The 18,867-nt window shown below is 47.7% G+C and overlaps 1 protein-coding gene across 4 annotated transcripts in view; it reads left to right on the forward strand.

Moving 5' to 3' along the window:
* RAB3IL1 (RAB3A interacting protein like 1) overlaps window positions 1–18,867 on the forward strand; it is a 46,040-nt gene that overhangs the window by 9,209 nt on the left and 17,964 nt on the right. For 2 of the 4 annotated variants that reach the window (XM_058526692.1, XM_058526694.1), the window contains exon 1: window positions 18,599–18,718. The exons of the other annotated variants lie outside the window; for them this stretch is intronic. In XM_058526692.1, the coding sequence (XP_058382675.1) occupies window positions 18,708–18,718 (11 nt within the window). In that variant the 5' untranslated portion in view covers window positions 18,599–18,707. Of the gene's footprint in view, window positions 1–18,598; window positions 18,719–18,867 lie in introns of those variants that run through there. 4 annotated transcript variants of the gene reach the window in all.

Below are 18,867 nucleotides of genomic sequence, written 5' to 3' on the forward strand. Positions count from 1 at the left end.
TCATCGGGCCATGCTGAGGCAGCGTCCCACATAGAAGAACTAGACGGACCTACAACTAGGATATACAACCATGTACTGGGGCTTTGGGGAGAAAACAGAAGAAAAGAGGAAGATTGGCAACAGATATTAGCTCAGGGCCGATCTTCCTCAAACAAACAAACAAACTATATATATATATATATATATAGTTTGTTTGTTTGTATATATGAACAGAAGAGGAAAAGGCAATGTGACAATGGAAGCAGAGACTGGAGGGAAGCCAAGGAATGCCAGCAGCTGCCAGAAGCTGGAAGAAACAAGAAATGCATTCTCCCCTAGAGCCTCCAGAGGGAGCATGGACCTACCAACATCTTGATTTAGGCCCATTGATACTAATTGTGGACTTTTGGCCTCCAGAATGATGAGAAATTTCTGTTGCTTAAAGCCACCTAGTTTGTGGTAATTTGTTACAGTCACCAAAGAAAACTAATATAGATTTTGGAACCAATAGTAGGGTGCTGCTATAACAAACACCAAAAACCTGGAGATGGCTTTGGAATTGGACAATGGGTAGAGGCTGGAAGAATTTTGAGAAGCATGACAGAAAAGACAGCCTAGATTGCCTTGAACAGACTGTTGGTAGAAATACAGATGTTTCAGGCTGTGCCAGGGAGGGCTCAGAATAAAATGAGGAAAATGTTACTGGAAATTGAAAGAGAGAGGATCTCTGTTACACAGTGGAGGAAAGTCTAGGTAAATTGTGTCGTACAGTGTGTGGAAGGCAGAGCTTGTAAGCAATGAACTTGTATGTTAGCTGAGGCAATTTCTATGCAAAATGTTGAAGATGTGGCCAGGTTTCTTCTTGCTGATTATAGTAAAATGTGAGAGGAAAAAGATATATTGAGAAAAGAACTCTTAAGCAAAAAGGAACCAGCACTTGATGATTTGTGAAACTTGAAGCCTATTCGGATTGCAAAAAAAAATGCTAAAATTAGGTGATTCACTGCTAGAAAATTGTGCTCTGGAGAGAAGGGTCGTGGGTGTGGTTGGACAGCCTTTGCCAGTGTTGAGGGTATTAGGTACGTGACTCGTGGATCTACTCAACCATCTCAGCAGAAGCCAGGAATAAAGATGGAATTATCCAGGAAAGATCTGTGGAAGAATCTCCAGTTTAATGATGTGAATCCCTGTGACATACACAAGAGACCCACAAGATTTTCAAGAATATTATAGCGGAATAAATACTGTAGCTTGGACTGAAAGGGATAGAGACAGAATGAAATGAAGGGAGGCTATTGGTCTCCCCAAATTCTACAGGCAGGAAATAGGCTTACAAAACTACTCTGCTTCCAACCTGTGCTTACCTTTAAGAAAAAGAAAGAATGGCTCAAAGGGAGGAGGCTAAGGCCCAGAGGGCAGAGCCTTATGCCTAAAAGTCAGAGCCATAGCATGCAGAGGCTAGAACTGTGGATGACAGAAGATTATTCTTAGGCCCTGAAAACGATGGAATTTGCCCTGTTGGATTTTGAAATTGCTTAGGACCAATGACCACTTTCTCCTATTTTCTCCCTTTTGGAATGGGAATGTCTATAATCGTTATACTATGCCTGTCCCACCATTGTATTTTGGGAACAGACAACTTGTTTCTAGTGTCACAGTTCCAGAGATGTAGAGGAATTTTTTCCCAGAATGGATCATACCCAGAGTCTCACCTACACCTGCTTTAGATGATGAGATTGGGGTTTTGAGCTCATTATATTTAGATGAGATTTTGGACTTGAGTTGATATTATAAAGAGTTAAGACTTTTGGAGATTTTGGGATGGGGTGAATGTATTTTGTGTGTGTGAAGGAAGAGAGTCTTTTGGGGCCAGAGAGAAGACTCTGGAAGGCTGAAAAATGCCCCCCTACAAAGACATCAGATCCTAATCTTTGAAACCTGTAGATATAACCTTGTACAAAAACAGCATCTTGGGACATGTGATTAAGTTAAGGATCTTGAGGTGTGGAGATTATCTTGGATTATCAGAATGGGCTCTAAATGCAATCACCTTGCATTTAGGGAGGCAGAGACAGATTTCACACAGACAAAAGAGGAGAAGGCAATGTGGTATGGCCACAAGCCAAAGAATGCTGGCAGCCGCCAGAAGCCAGAAGATGCAAGGAACAGATTCTCCGCTAGCGCCTCCAGAGGGAACATGGACATACTGACAGCTTGATTTTAGGCCAGTGACACTGATGTGGGACTTCTGGCCTCCAGAATGATGAGAGAATAAATTTCTGTTGTTTTAAGCCTCTTTGTTTACGGTAATTTGTTAGAGTTGCCATAGGAAACTAATACAGTAACATAAGGCATTTATCCAGTCTCTGCTCATTGGACAACCGGATTGCTATTTGAAGGGTCTTGTTCATGTTTTCTGGCGCAAATGTGCTAGAGTTTCTCCAGTGCATATACCTAGGAGTGGAATTGCCTAGTCACAGAATATGCATATGTTCAATTCTATAAAATAAGGCCAAATTGTTTACCAAAGTGGTTGTACCAGTTTATGCTCCTACCAACTCTATAGTGATCCACATTTTGTACATCACTTGGTATTGTCAGATTTCTTAATTTTTGCCAATCCTAGTGAATGCAAGATGGTATCTCATTGTAGTCTTATTTGAATTTCGCTGGTTACCAATGTGGCTAGGCTCGAGTATCTTTTCAAGCTCTTTTTGGCCATCTATAATGCCTCTTCTGTGAAATTCTTGTTCATGTCCTTGGTGGTTTTTCTAACAAATTATTTTATATCATTTCTATTGACTTATAGGAGTCCCTTTTATATTCTAGATACAAAACTGTGTTGGTTATGGCTTATCTTTTTACTGACTTTATTGTGTCTGTTGATGAAAAGAGGTTCTCAATTTTAATGTAGTTGAATTTATCAATCTTATCTTTTATGGACGGCACTTTATTTTTATTTTTATTTTTTTATTTTTATTTTTTGTGAGGCAGATCAGCCCTGAACTAACATCTGCCAATCCTCCTCTCTTTTCTGAGGAAGCTTGGCCCTGGGCTAACATCCGTGCCCAGCTTCCTCCGCTTTATATGGGACGCCGCCAAAGCACGTCCTGACAAGCGGTGCGTCGGTGCGTGCCCGGGATCCGAACCGGTGAACCCCGGGGCCACCGCAGCGCAGCGCGTGCACTTAACTGCTTGCGCCACCAGGCCAGCCCCTGGACGGCAGTTTTTATGTCCTAATTTTTTTAAAAATCCTTCCCATCTCTGAAATAAAAAAGATATTCATTCTCTTACAATTTCTTCAGAGTTTTGCCTTCCACATTTAAATTATTAATCTATCTGGAATTAATTTTTCTGCACAGTGTGAGACAGTGTTCCAATTATCTTATCCACATAGGGATGACCAATTATTCCCTCATAGTGTATTTAATGGTCCCTACCTTTTCTCACTGATCAGCAAGACCATACCTACATGTCAAAGCTCCAGAAATGTATGGGTCTTTTTCTGGTTTCTCTATTTGATTTCATCAGTCTATTTGTCTATTCCTGAGCTAATATCGTACTGTTTTTATTACTAGAGTTTTATAAGTCCTGATAGCTGAGGAGTAAGCAACTCTGCCTCGTTCTTCGCCTTCGAGGATGTCTTAGATATTCTTGACTGTTACTCTTCTATATAAATTTTAAAATCACCATGTCATATTCAAGAAAATCCTGTTGAAATTTTGATTGCAATTGCATTGAATCCAGAGATCAAATTACAGGAAATTGTCATCTTTTAAAAATATCCAGTTTTATAATTTGCATCCAGTTTTTATATTTTTATAATTAAAATAATTTAGATTATACATGATAATTTATACTAGAATGATTATAATTTTATAATTTATATCCAGAGTTAAAATTTTCTCTGTAACAAGTCTTGCACATATTTTGTTAGATTTATTATAGGTGTTATCATTTTATTGCTATATTAAATAATGTATTTTTAAAATTCTATTTTTCTAACTGTTGCCAGTGTACAGAACTGCAAATGATTTTTTATTGATATTATAACCAACCTTTTCCCAAACTCTCCTACTAATTATAATAATTTATTTATGGAGTCCTTTGGATTTGTTATGTAGACAATCTGTGAAAAATGACAGTTGTGATTTTTTTTTCCAATCTTTATGTCTTAAATTTCTTTTTCCAGTCTTATTGCGCTGGCTACAGTCACTAGTACAATGTTGAATAGAAGCAATGATAGCAGCCATGACTGTCTCCTTCCTAGTTTTAAAAGAATGTTTTGAGCTGACTCTTATGATCTAGCAGTTAAAGTTGGCACTCTCACTGCTTCGGTGGCCTGGGTTCGTTTCCCTGTCGCAGAGCCACACCACTCGTCTGTCAGTAGCCATGCTGTGGCGGTGGCTTGCATAGGAGAACTAGAAGGACTTACAACTAGGATATAAAACTATGTACTGGGAGGGCTTTGGGGAGAAAAAAATAAAGAGAAAGATTGGCAACAGATGTTGGCTCAGAGTGAATCCTTCCCTGCAAAAAAAACAAAAAAAAAAAACAAGTAAAAGAATGTTTCTAGCATTTCACCATTAAGATTAATGTTTGCTGGGGGCTGGCCCCGTGGCGCAAGCGGTTAAGTACGTGCGCTCCGTTGCGGTGGCCTGGGGTTTGCCGGTTCGGATCCCAGGCACGCACAGATGCACAGATTGGCAAGCCATGCTGTGGCGGCATCCCATATAAAGTGGAGGAAGATGGGCATGGATGTTAGCCCACAGCCAGTCTTTGTCAGCAAAAAGAGGAGGATTGGCAGATGTTAGCTCAGGGCCAATCTTCCTCACAAAAAAAATAAAAGAATAATGTTTGCTGTGGGATTTGGGTGGCCACTCTTTATCAGTTTAATGAAGTTCCCTTTTATTCCCAGATTTCTACTTTTTTAAAAAATAAATGGTGATTGAATTTTATCAAATGCTTTTTCTGCAGCTATTTAGATAATCACAATGCTTTCTTCCTTTAATCTATTAAAGGGGTGAATGACATTTAAAGATTTTCTAATGTTAAACCAAGCTTGAATTCCTGGTATAAAATACAATAACCAGGTTGAGTTTATATTTTGTGCTCATTGATGGATTCGGTTTGTTAACATTTTATTTAGAATATGTTCATTAGAGAGATTGGCTTATAATTTTCCTTTCTCATACTATCCTTGTTGGGTTTCTGGCCTCCCAGAATGAGCTGGAGTAGTTTTCTTTTTAAAATTAATTTTGATTTTATCGAAGTTGTAACATGTGTATATAATTTTAAAAGGCAAATAGTCACAAAAAGGCTTATGATAAAATATAGCAGGGCCGGCCCGGTGGCGCAAGCGGTTAAGTGCGCGCGCTCCGCTGCGGCGGCCCGGGGTTTGCTGGTTCGGATCCCGGGCGCGCACCGACGCACTGCTTGGCAAGCCATGCTGTGGCGGCGTCCCATGTGGAGTGGAGGAAGATGGGCACAGATGTTAGCCCAGGGCCGTCTTCCTCGGCAAAAAAAAGAGGAGGATTGGCGGATGTTAGCACAGGGCTGATCTCCTCACAAAAAAAAAAAAAAAAAAAAAAAAAAATATAGCAGAGGCCAGCCCAGTGGCACAAGTTGTTAAGTGCATGCGCTCCGCTGCGGGGCGGCCCGGGATTCGCCGGTTTGGATCCCGGGCACACAACGATGCACCGCTTGGCAGGCCATGCTGTGGCGGCGTCCCATATAAAGTGGAGCAAGATCAGCACAGATGTTAGCCCAGGGCCAATCTTCCTCAGCAAAAAAAGAGGAGGATTGGCAGATGTTAGCACAGGGCTGATCTTCCTCACCAAAAAAAAAAAAAAAATTCAGCAGTTTTCTGCTCCACCCGTCCCTTCCCTCCAGCCCCCCTCTAGCTGTTCCTTTGGGATTTACACATCTTCATTTCTCCAAATAACGTGTGTATACTAACAGCTTTTTATTAATCATTTAATCTATTGACTTCTTATTTGGGAGATGAGGATTTAATTCTCTGATGCCACTATGGGTTAAAACAATAGTGGTTAAATGAATATTTGACATTTACATTTTTATGCCTACTCAAATATCAGTCATAGCTGAGCACTTTAGAAACTATGATTATATTTTATACTTTTGGTTTTCCCTAAAGTTAGTAATTGTCATGTTTTTTTTTCAATTGTTCAGGGTACCTATTGCTAATTCTTCTCACACCTTCTAATACCTTCAATCACGTTAGTTAATCTATCCATTTCCATGATTTTCCTCGGAGACATTATTCCCAGTGGTCATGATTCTTCTCTCTCTAGGCTAGTTACTCTCCATGCTGCTACACAGCCATTGTCCTGGGACTTTGCTGTTGTCCTTGGAATAATCTTTCCTAGTCTCCTGGGTTGGAGTCCTTGTTTTCCTGTATCCCCTGTCTTTCTTTTTTATGTTTTACTCTTCTGTTTTGGTGGAACACACCCTGTAACAGTTCATGAGTTCAAAGTGATGGTGCAGTGGCAGAAGGATGGTGATGACTACCCTCAATGTGCCAACCTCTTGATCTTCTCTCTTCCAATTTGGAGTGATTGCCATCTTTGCCTACACAGGATCCCAGAATCTGCCCTCACTATCATCCTAAAGAGTCCCTCCCCTTTCGTCCTGTGTTGGCTTTTCAGTTTCCTGACCTATGTGTTTTCTTTCTTGGTTTCCTCCATCATTTTGTTGGAGTGCATCCTTCAGTAGTTCCTGAGAAAGAGTATGTGAGAGTTAAATTTTTGAGACCTTGCGTATATCCTTGAATGATAGTTTGGTTGGCACAAAATTCTAGGTTGGAAATACTTTTCCCCCAGAAGTTTGAAGGCATTTCTTCACTGTTTTCTTGCTTCTGGCGTCACTGTTGAGAAGTCCAAATTCATTCTGATTCCAGATTCTTTGTTGTGACTATTTTTGTGTTTCTGGAAACTTGTAAAATCTTCTCTTTGTCTCCAGTTTCCTGAAAACGTACACTAATGTAACTTAGTATTTTCATTGACTCAATCAGGCACAAGGTGGGCCTTTTCAATTTGAAAAGTCATATCCTTCAGTCTGGGGAAATGATCTTGAATTATTTATTTGATGCTTTAGCCTCTCTATTTTCTTCTGTTCTCTCCTTCTGGAACCCTTGTTATTCAGTTATTGAGCATCCTAAGTTTGTCCTTGAATTTTCTAATCCTTTCTCTATTTTTTATTTCTCTATATTTGTTTATTTTAGGGAATATCCCCTCAACTTTGTCTCCCAACCCTTCTTCAGAGTTTTTCATTTCTGCCATCATGGTTTTCTTTAAATATTAATTTCCAAGAGTTATTTTTGTTCTCTGAATGTTTACTTTTATGAAATCATGTTCTTATTTCATGAATGCAATACTTTCTTTTTCTCTCTCCGAAGGATATTAATGATAGGAGATTTTTTCTTCTCCCTGCAGAGTTTCTGTTTCCCACAAGTTGCTTTTTTCCTGCTTCCTGGGTTTGGTTTCTTTCACGTTAGAGGTTCTCCTTAGTTGCTAATCGTCCTTGGTTGTCTGCTTGTTACTAAGAATGGGAGCTCAAAAATTGATGGGAAGCTGTAAGCATGTCTACTTTGAGCTTCACAGTATGATGTTCTGGCTGGGCATTTTGTGGGTAATAGTAGTCTTAGGGTCTTGCGTTCTCTCTTGGGCTCACCGGAGTTGCTTCGGAAGGCTCTTCCAACCTGTCGCCTGGAAGGTAAAGATCTGGCTGCCACTATTCTGGCTGCCAAGTAAGGGAAGGGGGTTGGGGAATCTTAGTTTTCAACTTGTATACAATCACTTAATCCCCTCAGTCTGCTACTGGCTCAAAGACTCTCTGTTTTACCATCTCCAGAGAATAAATTTCCAGTCTTATGCTAGATTCAGAAAGAGGAAGTTGTTCAGTGGCATGAAGCAGGGGAGGGGATGTAGGGATCTAATTGTTTCTCAATTAGCTTTGATTCGGAGCTCGATGTTTTAGCCTTTACTACCAGTGCTAGAGGTCTCTGTTGCTGCTGGTTCCTGACATTTCACTTTCTTGATCTACTCAGAATTGAGAGATTTATTGATACCTTATACTATGTGACAGATTTGTCTAATTTCCCCCAGTAGCTCTAATGATTTTTTTTTCTTTTTTTTTTTTTTAGCCCTGAGCTAACAGCTATTGCCAATCCTCCTTTTATTGCTGAGGAAGATTGGCCCTGGGCTAACATCCATGCCCATCTTCCTAAACTTGATATGGGACGCCACCACAGCATGGCTTGACAAGCAGTGTGTCGGTCCGAGCTGGGGATCCGAACCTGCGAACCCCAGGCCGCCAAAGCAGAGCACCCAAACTTAACCGCTATGCCACCAGGCTGCCCCCTTGTGATTTCTGCTTTAAATATTTTTAGGCTATGTTATTAGGCACATATTAATTTAGAATTGTTATATCTTTCTGGTGAATTTAACTTTTATTTTACTTAACATTGTCCTCATTTTATTATATCTGCATAGTGGCCATCTCTACCCTTAATAATGCGTTTTGTCTTAAAGGTCAGTTATAACATAGGTATATCACTATTCTTTTGTTCTGAATTTTTTCCTTCTTTCTTTCTTTTTTTTTTTTGGTGAGGAAGATTGGCTCTGAACTAACATCTTTTGCTAATCCTCCTTTTTTTGCTGAGGAAGATTATCCCTGAGCTAACATCTGTGCCCATCTTCCTCTATTGTGTATGTGGGATGCCACCACACATGGCTTGATGAGTGGTGCGTATGTCCATACCCAGGATTTGAACCTGCAAACCCCGGGCCACCAAAGTGGGGCACATGAACTTAGCCACTACGCCACTGGGCCCTGTTCTGTATTTTCTTGATATATTTTCTTGGTATAACTTTTCCAAGCTCAACTTTTCCATATCCTTATGCTTAGGTGTGTCAGGTTTGTGTGTTTCAAAAAACCATTTTATCCATGTTTAAGTGTACAGTTTAGTGGCATTAAGTACATTCACATTCTTGTGTATCTGCCACCATCATCCATCTCCAGAACTTTTTTCAGCTTCCCAAAATGAAACTCTGTATTCATTAAACAAATATTGCCTCTCTCTATGCTTTATTTTCTTCAAGCTTTTTTTTTTTGTGAGGAAGATCAGCCCTGAGCTAACATCCACGCTAATCCTCCTCTTTTTGCTGAGGAAGACTGGCTCTGAGCTAACATCTATTGCCAATCCTCCTCCTTTTTCTCCCCAAAGACCCAGTAGATAGTTGTATGTCATAGTTGCACATCCTTCTAGTTGCTGTATGTGGGACATGGCCTCAGCATGGCCGGACGAGCGGTGCGTCGGTGCACACCCGGGATCCGAACCTGGGCCACCAGTAGCGGAGCGCGCGCACTTAACTGCTAAGCCACGGGGCCGGCCCTCTATGCTTTATTTTCTATTCTTGGATTTTATAGACCTTATAAGTCTATGCTCTATATCTCTTTTTAACTTCTTTTTTAAATTTTCCATCTCTGTGTGTGCCTCTCTGTGCTGCTTTCTGGTTAATTCTTTAGATATATCCTCCAGGACTCTAATTCTCTCTTTAGCTATACCTAATCTATTTAACTCATTCTTTTGCAGACATAAGTGTATATATATATACACACACACACACTTATATGTGTGTCTACACTTATACACATATATGTGTTTCATTAGGACATCTAAAAATCTGCTTGGTTCTCCTTGATAATCTCTCATTGCTTCTTCATCTTAAGTTCATACATAACCTTTCTATATCGTATACAGTACTTGAGTATCTGGAGTCCTGTAACATCTAAATCTGTTGTGTGTTGTTTCCGCCGATTCTCACCTGTAGTGGCTAGCCTCCTTCTGTGCTGGTGATCTCTGATTGTGAGCTCATCACTCAATATTAACCAAAGGGAATCTTTCATACCTAAATTTGGACACTTTCCTCCAAAAGGGATTTGCATCTGCTTCTGCCAGGAGCCAGGAGGTGTCACCACATGGAACACTTCAGCTTTCTTTGAGGGCCCTGTCTTAACGTAGTTGCCCAAGATTCAGCTCCCCCATCTCCTCCTGGCCAAACTCCCAGCTTCATTCTAACTTTCCTTCTGGGTCAGAAAGCGGTTTTGGAGATCTAGGCAGATAAAAAGGCCTCAATGAATCATGGCCTCTCTTTGCAGGATATTCTTTTTCTGTAGCAGGGATGCTCCTCACTGCTCCAAGTTCACTACATCTCTAGAAGCAGAAATTCTCCAACCCATTCCACACACATCCAGAGGAGTCATCTTTTTGACATGTAGATCTGATCACATCACACTCCTGCTTAAACCCTGCAATGATTCCCTTTGTCCTTAAGTATAAAGTTTGAACTCCTTACCTAGCATGCATGGCCCCACGTGACCTGGCCCCAACTCCCTTGAGTCTTGCAGAATAGTCAGACTTGAATAGTCCCCTTCCTACTCCCAGATTCTTCCCTCGGGAACATTTCCCAGATCCCACGTCTAGGTTAGGAGTTTCTAGATGCACTTCCCCTCCTTGTACCTGTCCCCAGTGTTGTAATTAGATGTCTAAATCCTCCCTACTCACCCAACCCCAAACTGTATACTTCACGCGTGCAGAAACTTTGGCTTGTCCGCTAATATCACCTCAGCACCTGGCATAGGTGCTCATTAAAGATTTGTTGAGAGCCAGGCCCATGGCTTAGCAGTTAAGTGCATGCGCTCCACTACTGGAGGCCCGGGTTCGGATCCCGGGTGCGCACGGATGCACCGCTTGTCGGCCCATGCTGAGGCCGCGTCCCACATACAGCAACTAGAAAGATGTGCAACTATGACATACAACTATCTACTGGGGCTTTGGGGGAAAAAAAAAAGGAGGAGGAATGGCAATAGATGTTAGCTCAGAGCCGGTCTTCCTCAGCAAAAAGAGGAGGATTAGCATGGATGTTAGCTCAGGGCTGATCTTCCTCACAAAAAAAAAAAAAAAAAAGATTTGTTGAATGGGGGCCGGCCCAGTGGTATAGTGGTTGAGTTCACGCGCTCCACTTTGGCGGCCCAGGGTTCAGGTGTTCAGATCCCAGGCATGGACCTACAACACCGCTCATCAAGCCATGCTGTGGCAGCATCCCACATACAAAATGGAGGAGGATTGGCAACAAATGTTAACTCAGGGCCACTCTTTCTTGCAAAAAAAAAAAAAAAAGTGCAAAAAAAAGATCTGTTGAATGAATGAATAAATGAACACGTTTACTGTGCTCCCAGTGTTTTTCTTATTGATTTTTGAATTCTTTATATATTAAAGATGTTAACACTTTGCCATTTGCTGGGAATATTTTCCCCAGGCTATTTGCCTTTTAATTTGGGTTATTTTTCAGTGAAGGGAGGAACATAGAGAAGTTTTAAATTTTAATGTAAACAGATCTATTGATTTTTTTCTTTTGAGGCCTCTTCAGACGCTTCTATGTTTAGAAAATCTTTTCCTCTTTGGATATTAGAGAAGCATTCACTTCTATTTTCTATGCTGCACTGCTGTCCGTTTAATCTTCCCAAAGCCAGGAGTCTGATCGTGTCACTCTCTGCTCAAAAATGTTTAACTGTCTCCTTGGAGTCTTTAGAATAAAGTCCAAACTCTTTAACTTGGCCTCCAAGGCTTCTCATGATTCGTCCTGAGCCTGCCCATCTAGTCTTTTCTTTACTGTTCTAGCCAAAGTGAAGGGTGTGCTTCTCTCTGTGTGTGCCCTCTCTGTCCCACATCCCAGCATCTGTTCCTGATGGTCGCTCTGCCTAAAATGCCCGTCCTCCATCTCTATACATTTAAATCCTGCTTATTATTCAAGTCCTCCTTTCTCCAAAAACCCTCATCTTACCCTTCCTCCTGAGAGGATGAACCGTGGAGGAGGGATAAGAACGTGAGCTTTTGGAGTCAGATAAACCTGGATTAAAATCCTACTTCCAGGGCCAGCCCCGTGCCCTAGTGGTTGAGTTCAGTGCGCTCCGCTTCGGCAGCCTGGGTTCACAGGTTCAGATCCCGGGTGCAGACCTATACCACTCGTCAGCCACGCTGTGGCGGCATCCCACTTACAAAATAGAGGAAGACTGGCACAGATGTTAGCTCAGGGACAATCTTCCTCAAGCGAAAAAAAAAGAGGAAGATTGGCAACAGGTGTTAGCTCAGGGCTAGTCTTCCTCAGCAGAAAAAAAAAACATCCTGCTTTCTTCACTTGTTCACTGTTGCCAGATCCTTTAACTTTTACAAGTCTCAGTTTCTTCATCTTTAAAATGGGAGCAGAAAGCAATGAAGGACCCCATCAGGTGGTGGTGGTTTGGAGGGTGAGTTAAATCTGATATCAAATGTAAAGATTCTAGCACGGTCTCCGCCCTGCCTCCCATTCTGCCATTTTGGAAGGGAGTCACCAGCTGCCTGGGGGGTCATCCTCTCCCCCTCCAGGCATATCTGTCCCTGAAGGTTTGGCTGAGTCTCGAATTCCATTAGGTCAGCTGAGCCTTCTTGCTCAGGAGCTGGGAGTGGGCAAACAGGTTCTGCCTCCAGAAATCCCCCCCAGGCACCTTGGTGGGACTCCCACACCCATCTGGGCCCAAAGGAATCCCGTCCCTCATTTCTTCATGTGAGCTTCCAATGGGTTTGTTGCTGGGAAATATTTAAGTCTCCAAAGGAGTCCTCTGGTACCCCCCCTGCCCCTCGCCATGAGCACCCACAGTATGATGAGTCAAGTAGAGTAAGGATAATCCTCCCAATTGTAAGTTGAATAAACTGAGGCTCAAACTATCTTCCACAAAGTTGGGTTAGAACTTGTGTGTCTTCCCAGCCTTACTCCAGGGCCTCTGGGAGGTCTGGTCAGCTGTGGTGGGGAATGTGGGGGAGGCGTCGGCCCCAGGGTAGGAGATGGCACAGGACTCCTGGCTCTCTGGGCCTCCCCCCTTATCCACAAGTGGGTTAATGTGACTCTCTTGGAGGCTGGTGGGGAGCTCAGTGTCAGCGTATTTTCTTTGTGACCCTAGAGTACTGCACTTGAGTAGGTTATTTCGCCTGTGTTTTTTGGGGGAAGAGCAAGGATGACGATTCACTGGCTGGGGTGTGTGTGTGTCTCGGGGGCTGGGAGGGAGCATGGGGCAGCCTGCAGAGTGAGAGGAGAAAGCTTAGGATCAGGAGCCTGGGTTCCAGCCCAGTTGCACGCCCAGCGTGCTACGAGCACCTGCTCAGCTCTACACCCACCTGGGGCGAGTGCCTGCCCCCTCTGGACCCCAATTGTCTTATCTGTAAAATGGGGGTGGTGGTCGATGAACTGACCTCCGTCTTGGAATCTTAGTGCTCTCAAAATGCTGCCCAGGGCGCGGCCCCTCCCTGAGCCCAGATTGTCCCCAGGGCCTGACTTCACCAGTTCGCCCGGACCACATCTCTGACACCATTCAGCAGCCTCCACCCTCCGTCCAGCCCTTCCTTGTGGCCTGGGCCTGACTCCAGCTCCCACCACACTGGGGCTGGGCAGGCAGTGGTCTCGGTCAGGCCTGGGTGGGGGGCCTCCAGGCCCACATTTGACCTCTGGAGCCTCTTCTTCTCTCCCTGGGTCCAGCATCCTCTCCTCCCTCCCTCTTGAAATCTGAGCTCTGGGATCCAGGCTGCAAAACATTCCATCCAGTTGTCCAAACACTCTGCACAGCTGGCGGAGGGAGGGGCAGCCCAGCCAGCTTTCAGGGAGCCCTCAGGCTGTTGTTTGCAGGGAAAGAGCAGAGTCCTCGCTGCCCTGGGGAGCCCTGGCTGTCCTGAGGGGATTCACTGGGCTGAGAGGATAAAGGAAGAGCCCCCAACACACGCACACCCCTGGGCTGGCCCAGAGCTTCCTCTGGGGAGTGCCCAGCCCCTGGTGGAGAAGATCCAGGTCTGCCGGGCCAGGTGTGCATGCCTGCCAGCCAGGAGGTGGCTGGGCAGCAGGCAGGCAGCCTTGTGAGCCTCCCCTCGTGACTGGGCTCAGCGCGGTGGCGATGGGGGAAGGGCGGGCGGGATGACGCTGAGATAGCAAGCCAGGAGGTGACTTGGGGCAGCAGCTCTTACTGGCAGGCAGTCCCAGACCCGTCTGCCTCTTGGCTCTGACTCACCAGTGACCCTGGATGAGTCTCCTTGCCTCGGTTTCCTCATCTGCAACAGGAGGGGGCTGGGCCTCTTCTGGCTCTGATTTTTCTAAGTCACAGCCGAGGACAAGGTCCTCATAGCTCCCCACACAGTCCCAGCTGTGCCTAAATGTCCAGAAAGTAGCAAATGTTTCTATACATTCCCCAGCACCTCTTGGACTCCGTTGGCCCCCCAGGGGCTGGCGAGGGGCTTGGCAGGGAGGGACCATCTCCACACACTTTGTCATCAGCCAGGCTGAGAGCCCTCCTCTCCCAGCATGTCACCATGTCGGGGTGACGGAGGACCCTCCCCCTTTCACACATCCTGTTTTCCATTAATTGTTTCCAGGTGGGCCCAGAGGTTGCCCTGCAGAGGAAGGTTGGGGCACAGGAGAATTTAGCAGGGGGACCAGCGAGGAGCAAAAACAGGAAGGGGTTGGGAGCAGGCCATGGAAAATTCACTGCCAGGAAAGGGAGACCAGCATCTGGTTTGCATTAGGCTGAGAGCTTCGAAGCCCAAGCCTGAGCAGGAGATATTGTTATCCGGGCCTGACTGCAGAGTCAGGAACTGGCAGCCTCTCCCCAGTGGGAACTCTGAGGCTGACAGGAAAAAGAGGAAAGGCGAGGGAGAAGGGAACAGGAAACCCTTGTTTCAGTCTCCACCGCGGCAGACACTTCACGAATGTTCATACTTTCACAGGGGAGAATTGTTCCCATTTTATAGATGAGGGAGCTGAGTCCCAGAGAGGTTAAGCAACTTGCCCAAGGTCACACAGCCAGGGACTGGCAGAACTAGGATTAGAATTCAGGCCTAATGAGACAGGGTGGAACATTCAAACCATCCCATGGATGGATGGAGGCTGACCATGTGCCAGGCAAGGGGGCATCAAGGATTCGGTGACGAACGTGGGCCAGCCTCTGCCCACGGGGTCACTCAGTTCTCGTGGGGGTGTCCAATGATGCCATGAGGCACTCATCGTGACACAAGGCAGACCACCTGTTTGAAGGCTCCAGCCCGATGCCTGAAGAGGAAGAAAGCAATTCACAGGGGAAGGCTTCCTGGAGGGGACATATGAGCAGAAGAGAAATTTATCACTGGGGGTGGGATGGGGTGGAGGCTACAGAGAGAGGGGACAGTAGGACGAAAGGGGAGTGTAAGGCATGTCTGGGCAATAGCAGCTGGCCTGGTGTGCCTTGGAGGATAAGATACCATTTTATAGTTGGGAAAACTGAGGCACAGAGAGGCTGACATGCCCAAAGGTTCAGTCTGGAAGTGGGGTTGAATCTGGCCTGTCTGACTCCAGGCCTGTGTTCCTAACTGCTACGCTAAGTGGTCCCTTTTTGTTGGTGGTTAAAAGTTTTAAGGGGATATTGAGGCCAGGGACTGGGGGGTAGGCAGGGGCCACACAGCCAGCTAGTGTAGGACCAGGGCTGGACAGACTCTTCCAGCTCGCCAACCTGGACAGGGAGGGGATGGGCAGTCCCACCTGTGCGCCGAGTAGAAGCCTTCCTGTAGTGGAAGGTCCCCACCTTGCTTCGAGGTGTCCCACCTTCCGTGGCCCAGAGCCCGGGAAGGAGGGCCCCAGTGTCTTGTGCTGCGCCATGAGCCACCGGAGTTAATAATTACGGGGTTTAAGGAGATAGAGGCCTTTCGGGGAGGCGCCTCCCTCCCAGGCCGCTGCTCCTTTGAGATAGCAAAGGTTAGTGTGAGGCTCTGCCTGGGGCTGGGGAGAAGGCTCCTGCCACCTGCCAGCCTGGCAGTCTCCACAGGGACCCTCGGTCTGGCCCTCCAGGCATGGACGCCCCTGAGCAGCCCACCCAGTGCCCTGCCCGGGGCACATGCCCCGTGTTCCCAGCGATGAGCTCGGGGACTGCGCGCTATGCCTCATCAGGTCCGGCCCTTGTACTTGAGGGGAACTTGAAAGAGGAGCGCTGGGACACAGACAGGTGAGCCAGCGACCTGGGACGTGGAGGGGAGGGGGAATCTTGCCACTCTGCAGGAGCCAGGCTCCTGACAAGAGACTGCAGGGAACTCTGAGGAATTTCATGAGCCTCCTACAAGGTCAGCGCCAGAGGGTTGCCCTGATTGTCCAACTGAGTGGTTGTAGGGATGTAGACTCAGGCTCAAAGAAGGCAAGACACTCATCCTGGGTCACACAGTGAGCTGAGAACAGACCTAAGTCCAGAATCAGGGCCTGGGTCATCCAGGCTGGCAGTCTCCTGCTACTCATCTGCCTCCAGCCAAGGGTCTGTGGCTAAGGCTGCCAGATGGGGATGGGGATGGCAGGCAGAGAAGCGGGTAGATTTGGGGACAGCAGTGCCGTGGGGGCAGAGTACACACCTTTTATTTCTCCCTCCTCACCTGTCAGCCGGGCACCTAGTGGGTGCCCCTTATTGCCTGACCGCACGCAGCTGCCGCTTCCAGGAAGCCCTCTGGTTTCTGGGCCGTCTTTTTATAAAACTGGTATAAGGGATCTCAGCCCCACCACACCTGGCTGTGTGACATCAGGCAGGTTCCTTAACTTCTCTGAGCCCATCCTTTGAGCTGAGGAGCAGAGCTCACCGGGCTGTGGGAGGAGCTAGCTTGGCCTGGGAGGCCAAGGTCACTGGACATAGATGACGGGATAGTTTGGGTTTGTTACTAGGGTGTCACTGCTCCCACAGTGACTTGTCCTTCAAGCCCTTGCTCAAGGGCCTCCACAGCCCACCGGCCCTCCCATGCTGAGGATTCTTCCTCTGGGGCCACAGCCCTGGGCTGACACCCCCTCCACCCCTTATCTGCCACCAGGCTGGGTTACCATGATGTGGGCCGGGTCTTATCTCCTGCCCAGGCTTGTGGAGACTTGGAGGGTAAGGACTCTGTCCTGAGCTCCTTCGGTGTCATCTTCTCCCCCTTCTGAATAGCGAACAGAGCAAGAGCCAAGAAGACAGCAGTTGCTCAAGACTCGTTGAGTGAAGAATTCATGTCGACACACATATGATGGCATCTGCTTTGGGCCAGACCCTGGGCTGGGCTGGGGTGGGTGGAGAAACAGCGCCAAGAAGGAGCTGGTCCCTGCCCTTGGGAAACCCCAGTCATGGAAACAATTGCCCTGCAGAGTGAGGGGCATGGGGCCGGGCAGAGTGATTCTGGAAAGTCAGAAGGGATGTCACAGGGGGTTGCCCAGGTTGTTCACTGCACAAGGTGCCAGCCAAGGAAGCAAACGAGCAAGGCATAAAATCCAGCCTGCCCTCCACTCACCTTGTACCTTGGTGTAGGCTGTGCCCACCTAGGAAAGGAGTACTATTTTCTATTTTCAACAAAGACAGCATTCACTTAGCAAGGTGTGCGCCGGGCAAGCAGTAGCCCTGCTCCACCAAAAGCGGAGGTCCTTGAGAGTGTGTCCCCGACTCCCATCTCCCCACCATACTGGAGCCCCAGGAGGACACAGCCTGTGTCTGTGCAGTTTTGTTTTGGGTCCTCAGCCCTTGTATGGTCCATAGTTTGTGCTCAGAAGGGATGGCTGAATGAATGAATGAATGAATGAATGAAACATGTGTCTCAAAATGAAGACCTGACACACTCAAGCCTGGGGCCCGGGCTCTGTGGGCCTGGAAGAGTAGTGCGCTGGAGTTTCGGTAGCATCTGAAAGGGAAGTTCTTCCTCCCAGCCTCCCAGGCCTCCTCTAGGCATGGAGGTCCCTGGCAGGAGAGAAGAGGGGTTACGTTCTCGCTGGATCCAGATCCAGGCTGAAGTTGAGGCCAATGGTCAGGGCTCAGAATAGGTGACAGAGGGACAGAGGGACTGAGGGACAGGACTGCCAGTGGTCTGGGAGTCAGGGAAAGGTTTTGTAGAGTATGTGTGTGTGGAGGGTGCATTCCCCCAGAGAGCAGATGGGGAGCAAAGGAGGGATGGGCAGGGTGTGTTCAGAGCAAGAGCGAGACGCCTGTGGGGAGAGGCTGGGGTTGGAACTTGAGCCAAAGATGGGTCTTCCCTGGGGATAAGCAGTCAGACAGGAGGACGGAAAACACTTGTTTGGGGTCTGCCACCTTCCCAGCAGGCAGGACGCTGTGCAGGGGCAAGCACAGAGCATGGAGCCCCGGGAAGGAGTGAGGAGGTGGGATTGTCTGCGGGCCCTGAGTGACAACCCGCTAAGATTCCAGGAGCTGAAAGCCCGGGAGCCGCTATGGGTTCCTGAGCGCGGTGGCCCGGGGTGGGTGCCGGGCTGTGCTGGGCGGCGGGTGACAGCAGGGAAGGAGTCAGCCGGGGCGTCTGCGAGCAGCGCTGGCCGCGGGAGGATGGGGATCGGGCTCCTCCCCCCGCTCCGGCCGTCGCCCTGTCCCGGGGCGGGCGGCCCGAGTCCCCGGGAGCGCGCGCCAGCTCCCAGCGCCGGCCGCCGGGGGGCGGGGCCGGGCACGTGTCCTCGGGCCACCCCCTCCGCCACGTGACCCGCCGAGGGCAGGGTCGCCGCGGGGCTGCGGGCCCGGGCGCCAGCGGGGGCCGCACGGACGGGCTGCGGGCAGGGCTGACAGGCTGCGGGCCGGCCGGCTGGCCCGGGGGTGGCGCGGGGACATCGCGGCGGCAGCGCGGCGGACGGACGCCGGGCGCCCGAGGCGCCGGGATGTGGAGCGGGTAGGTCGGCGCGCGCTCGCGGCTCGGCGCCGGCTCGGGCCGCCGCTGCCTCCGGGGGCGGGAGGGGGTGTCCCTGCCGTGCGTGCGCCCTGCACCGGGAGGCGCCCTGCGTCCCCAGCCCGGCCCACGGCTGCGGAGCGCGTGGTAGC

The sequence above is a fragment of the Diceros bicornis genome, chromosome 31 (genome assembly GCF_020826845.1).
Source record: "Diceros bicornis minor isolate mBicDic1 chromosome 31, mDicBic1.mat.cur, whole genome shotgun sequence".
NCBI lineage: Eukaryota > Metazoa > Chordata > Mammalia > Perissodactyla > Rhinocerotidae > Diceros > Diceros bicornis.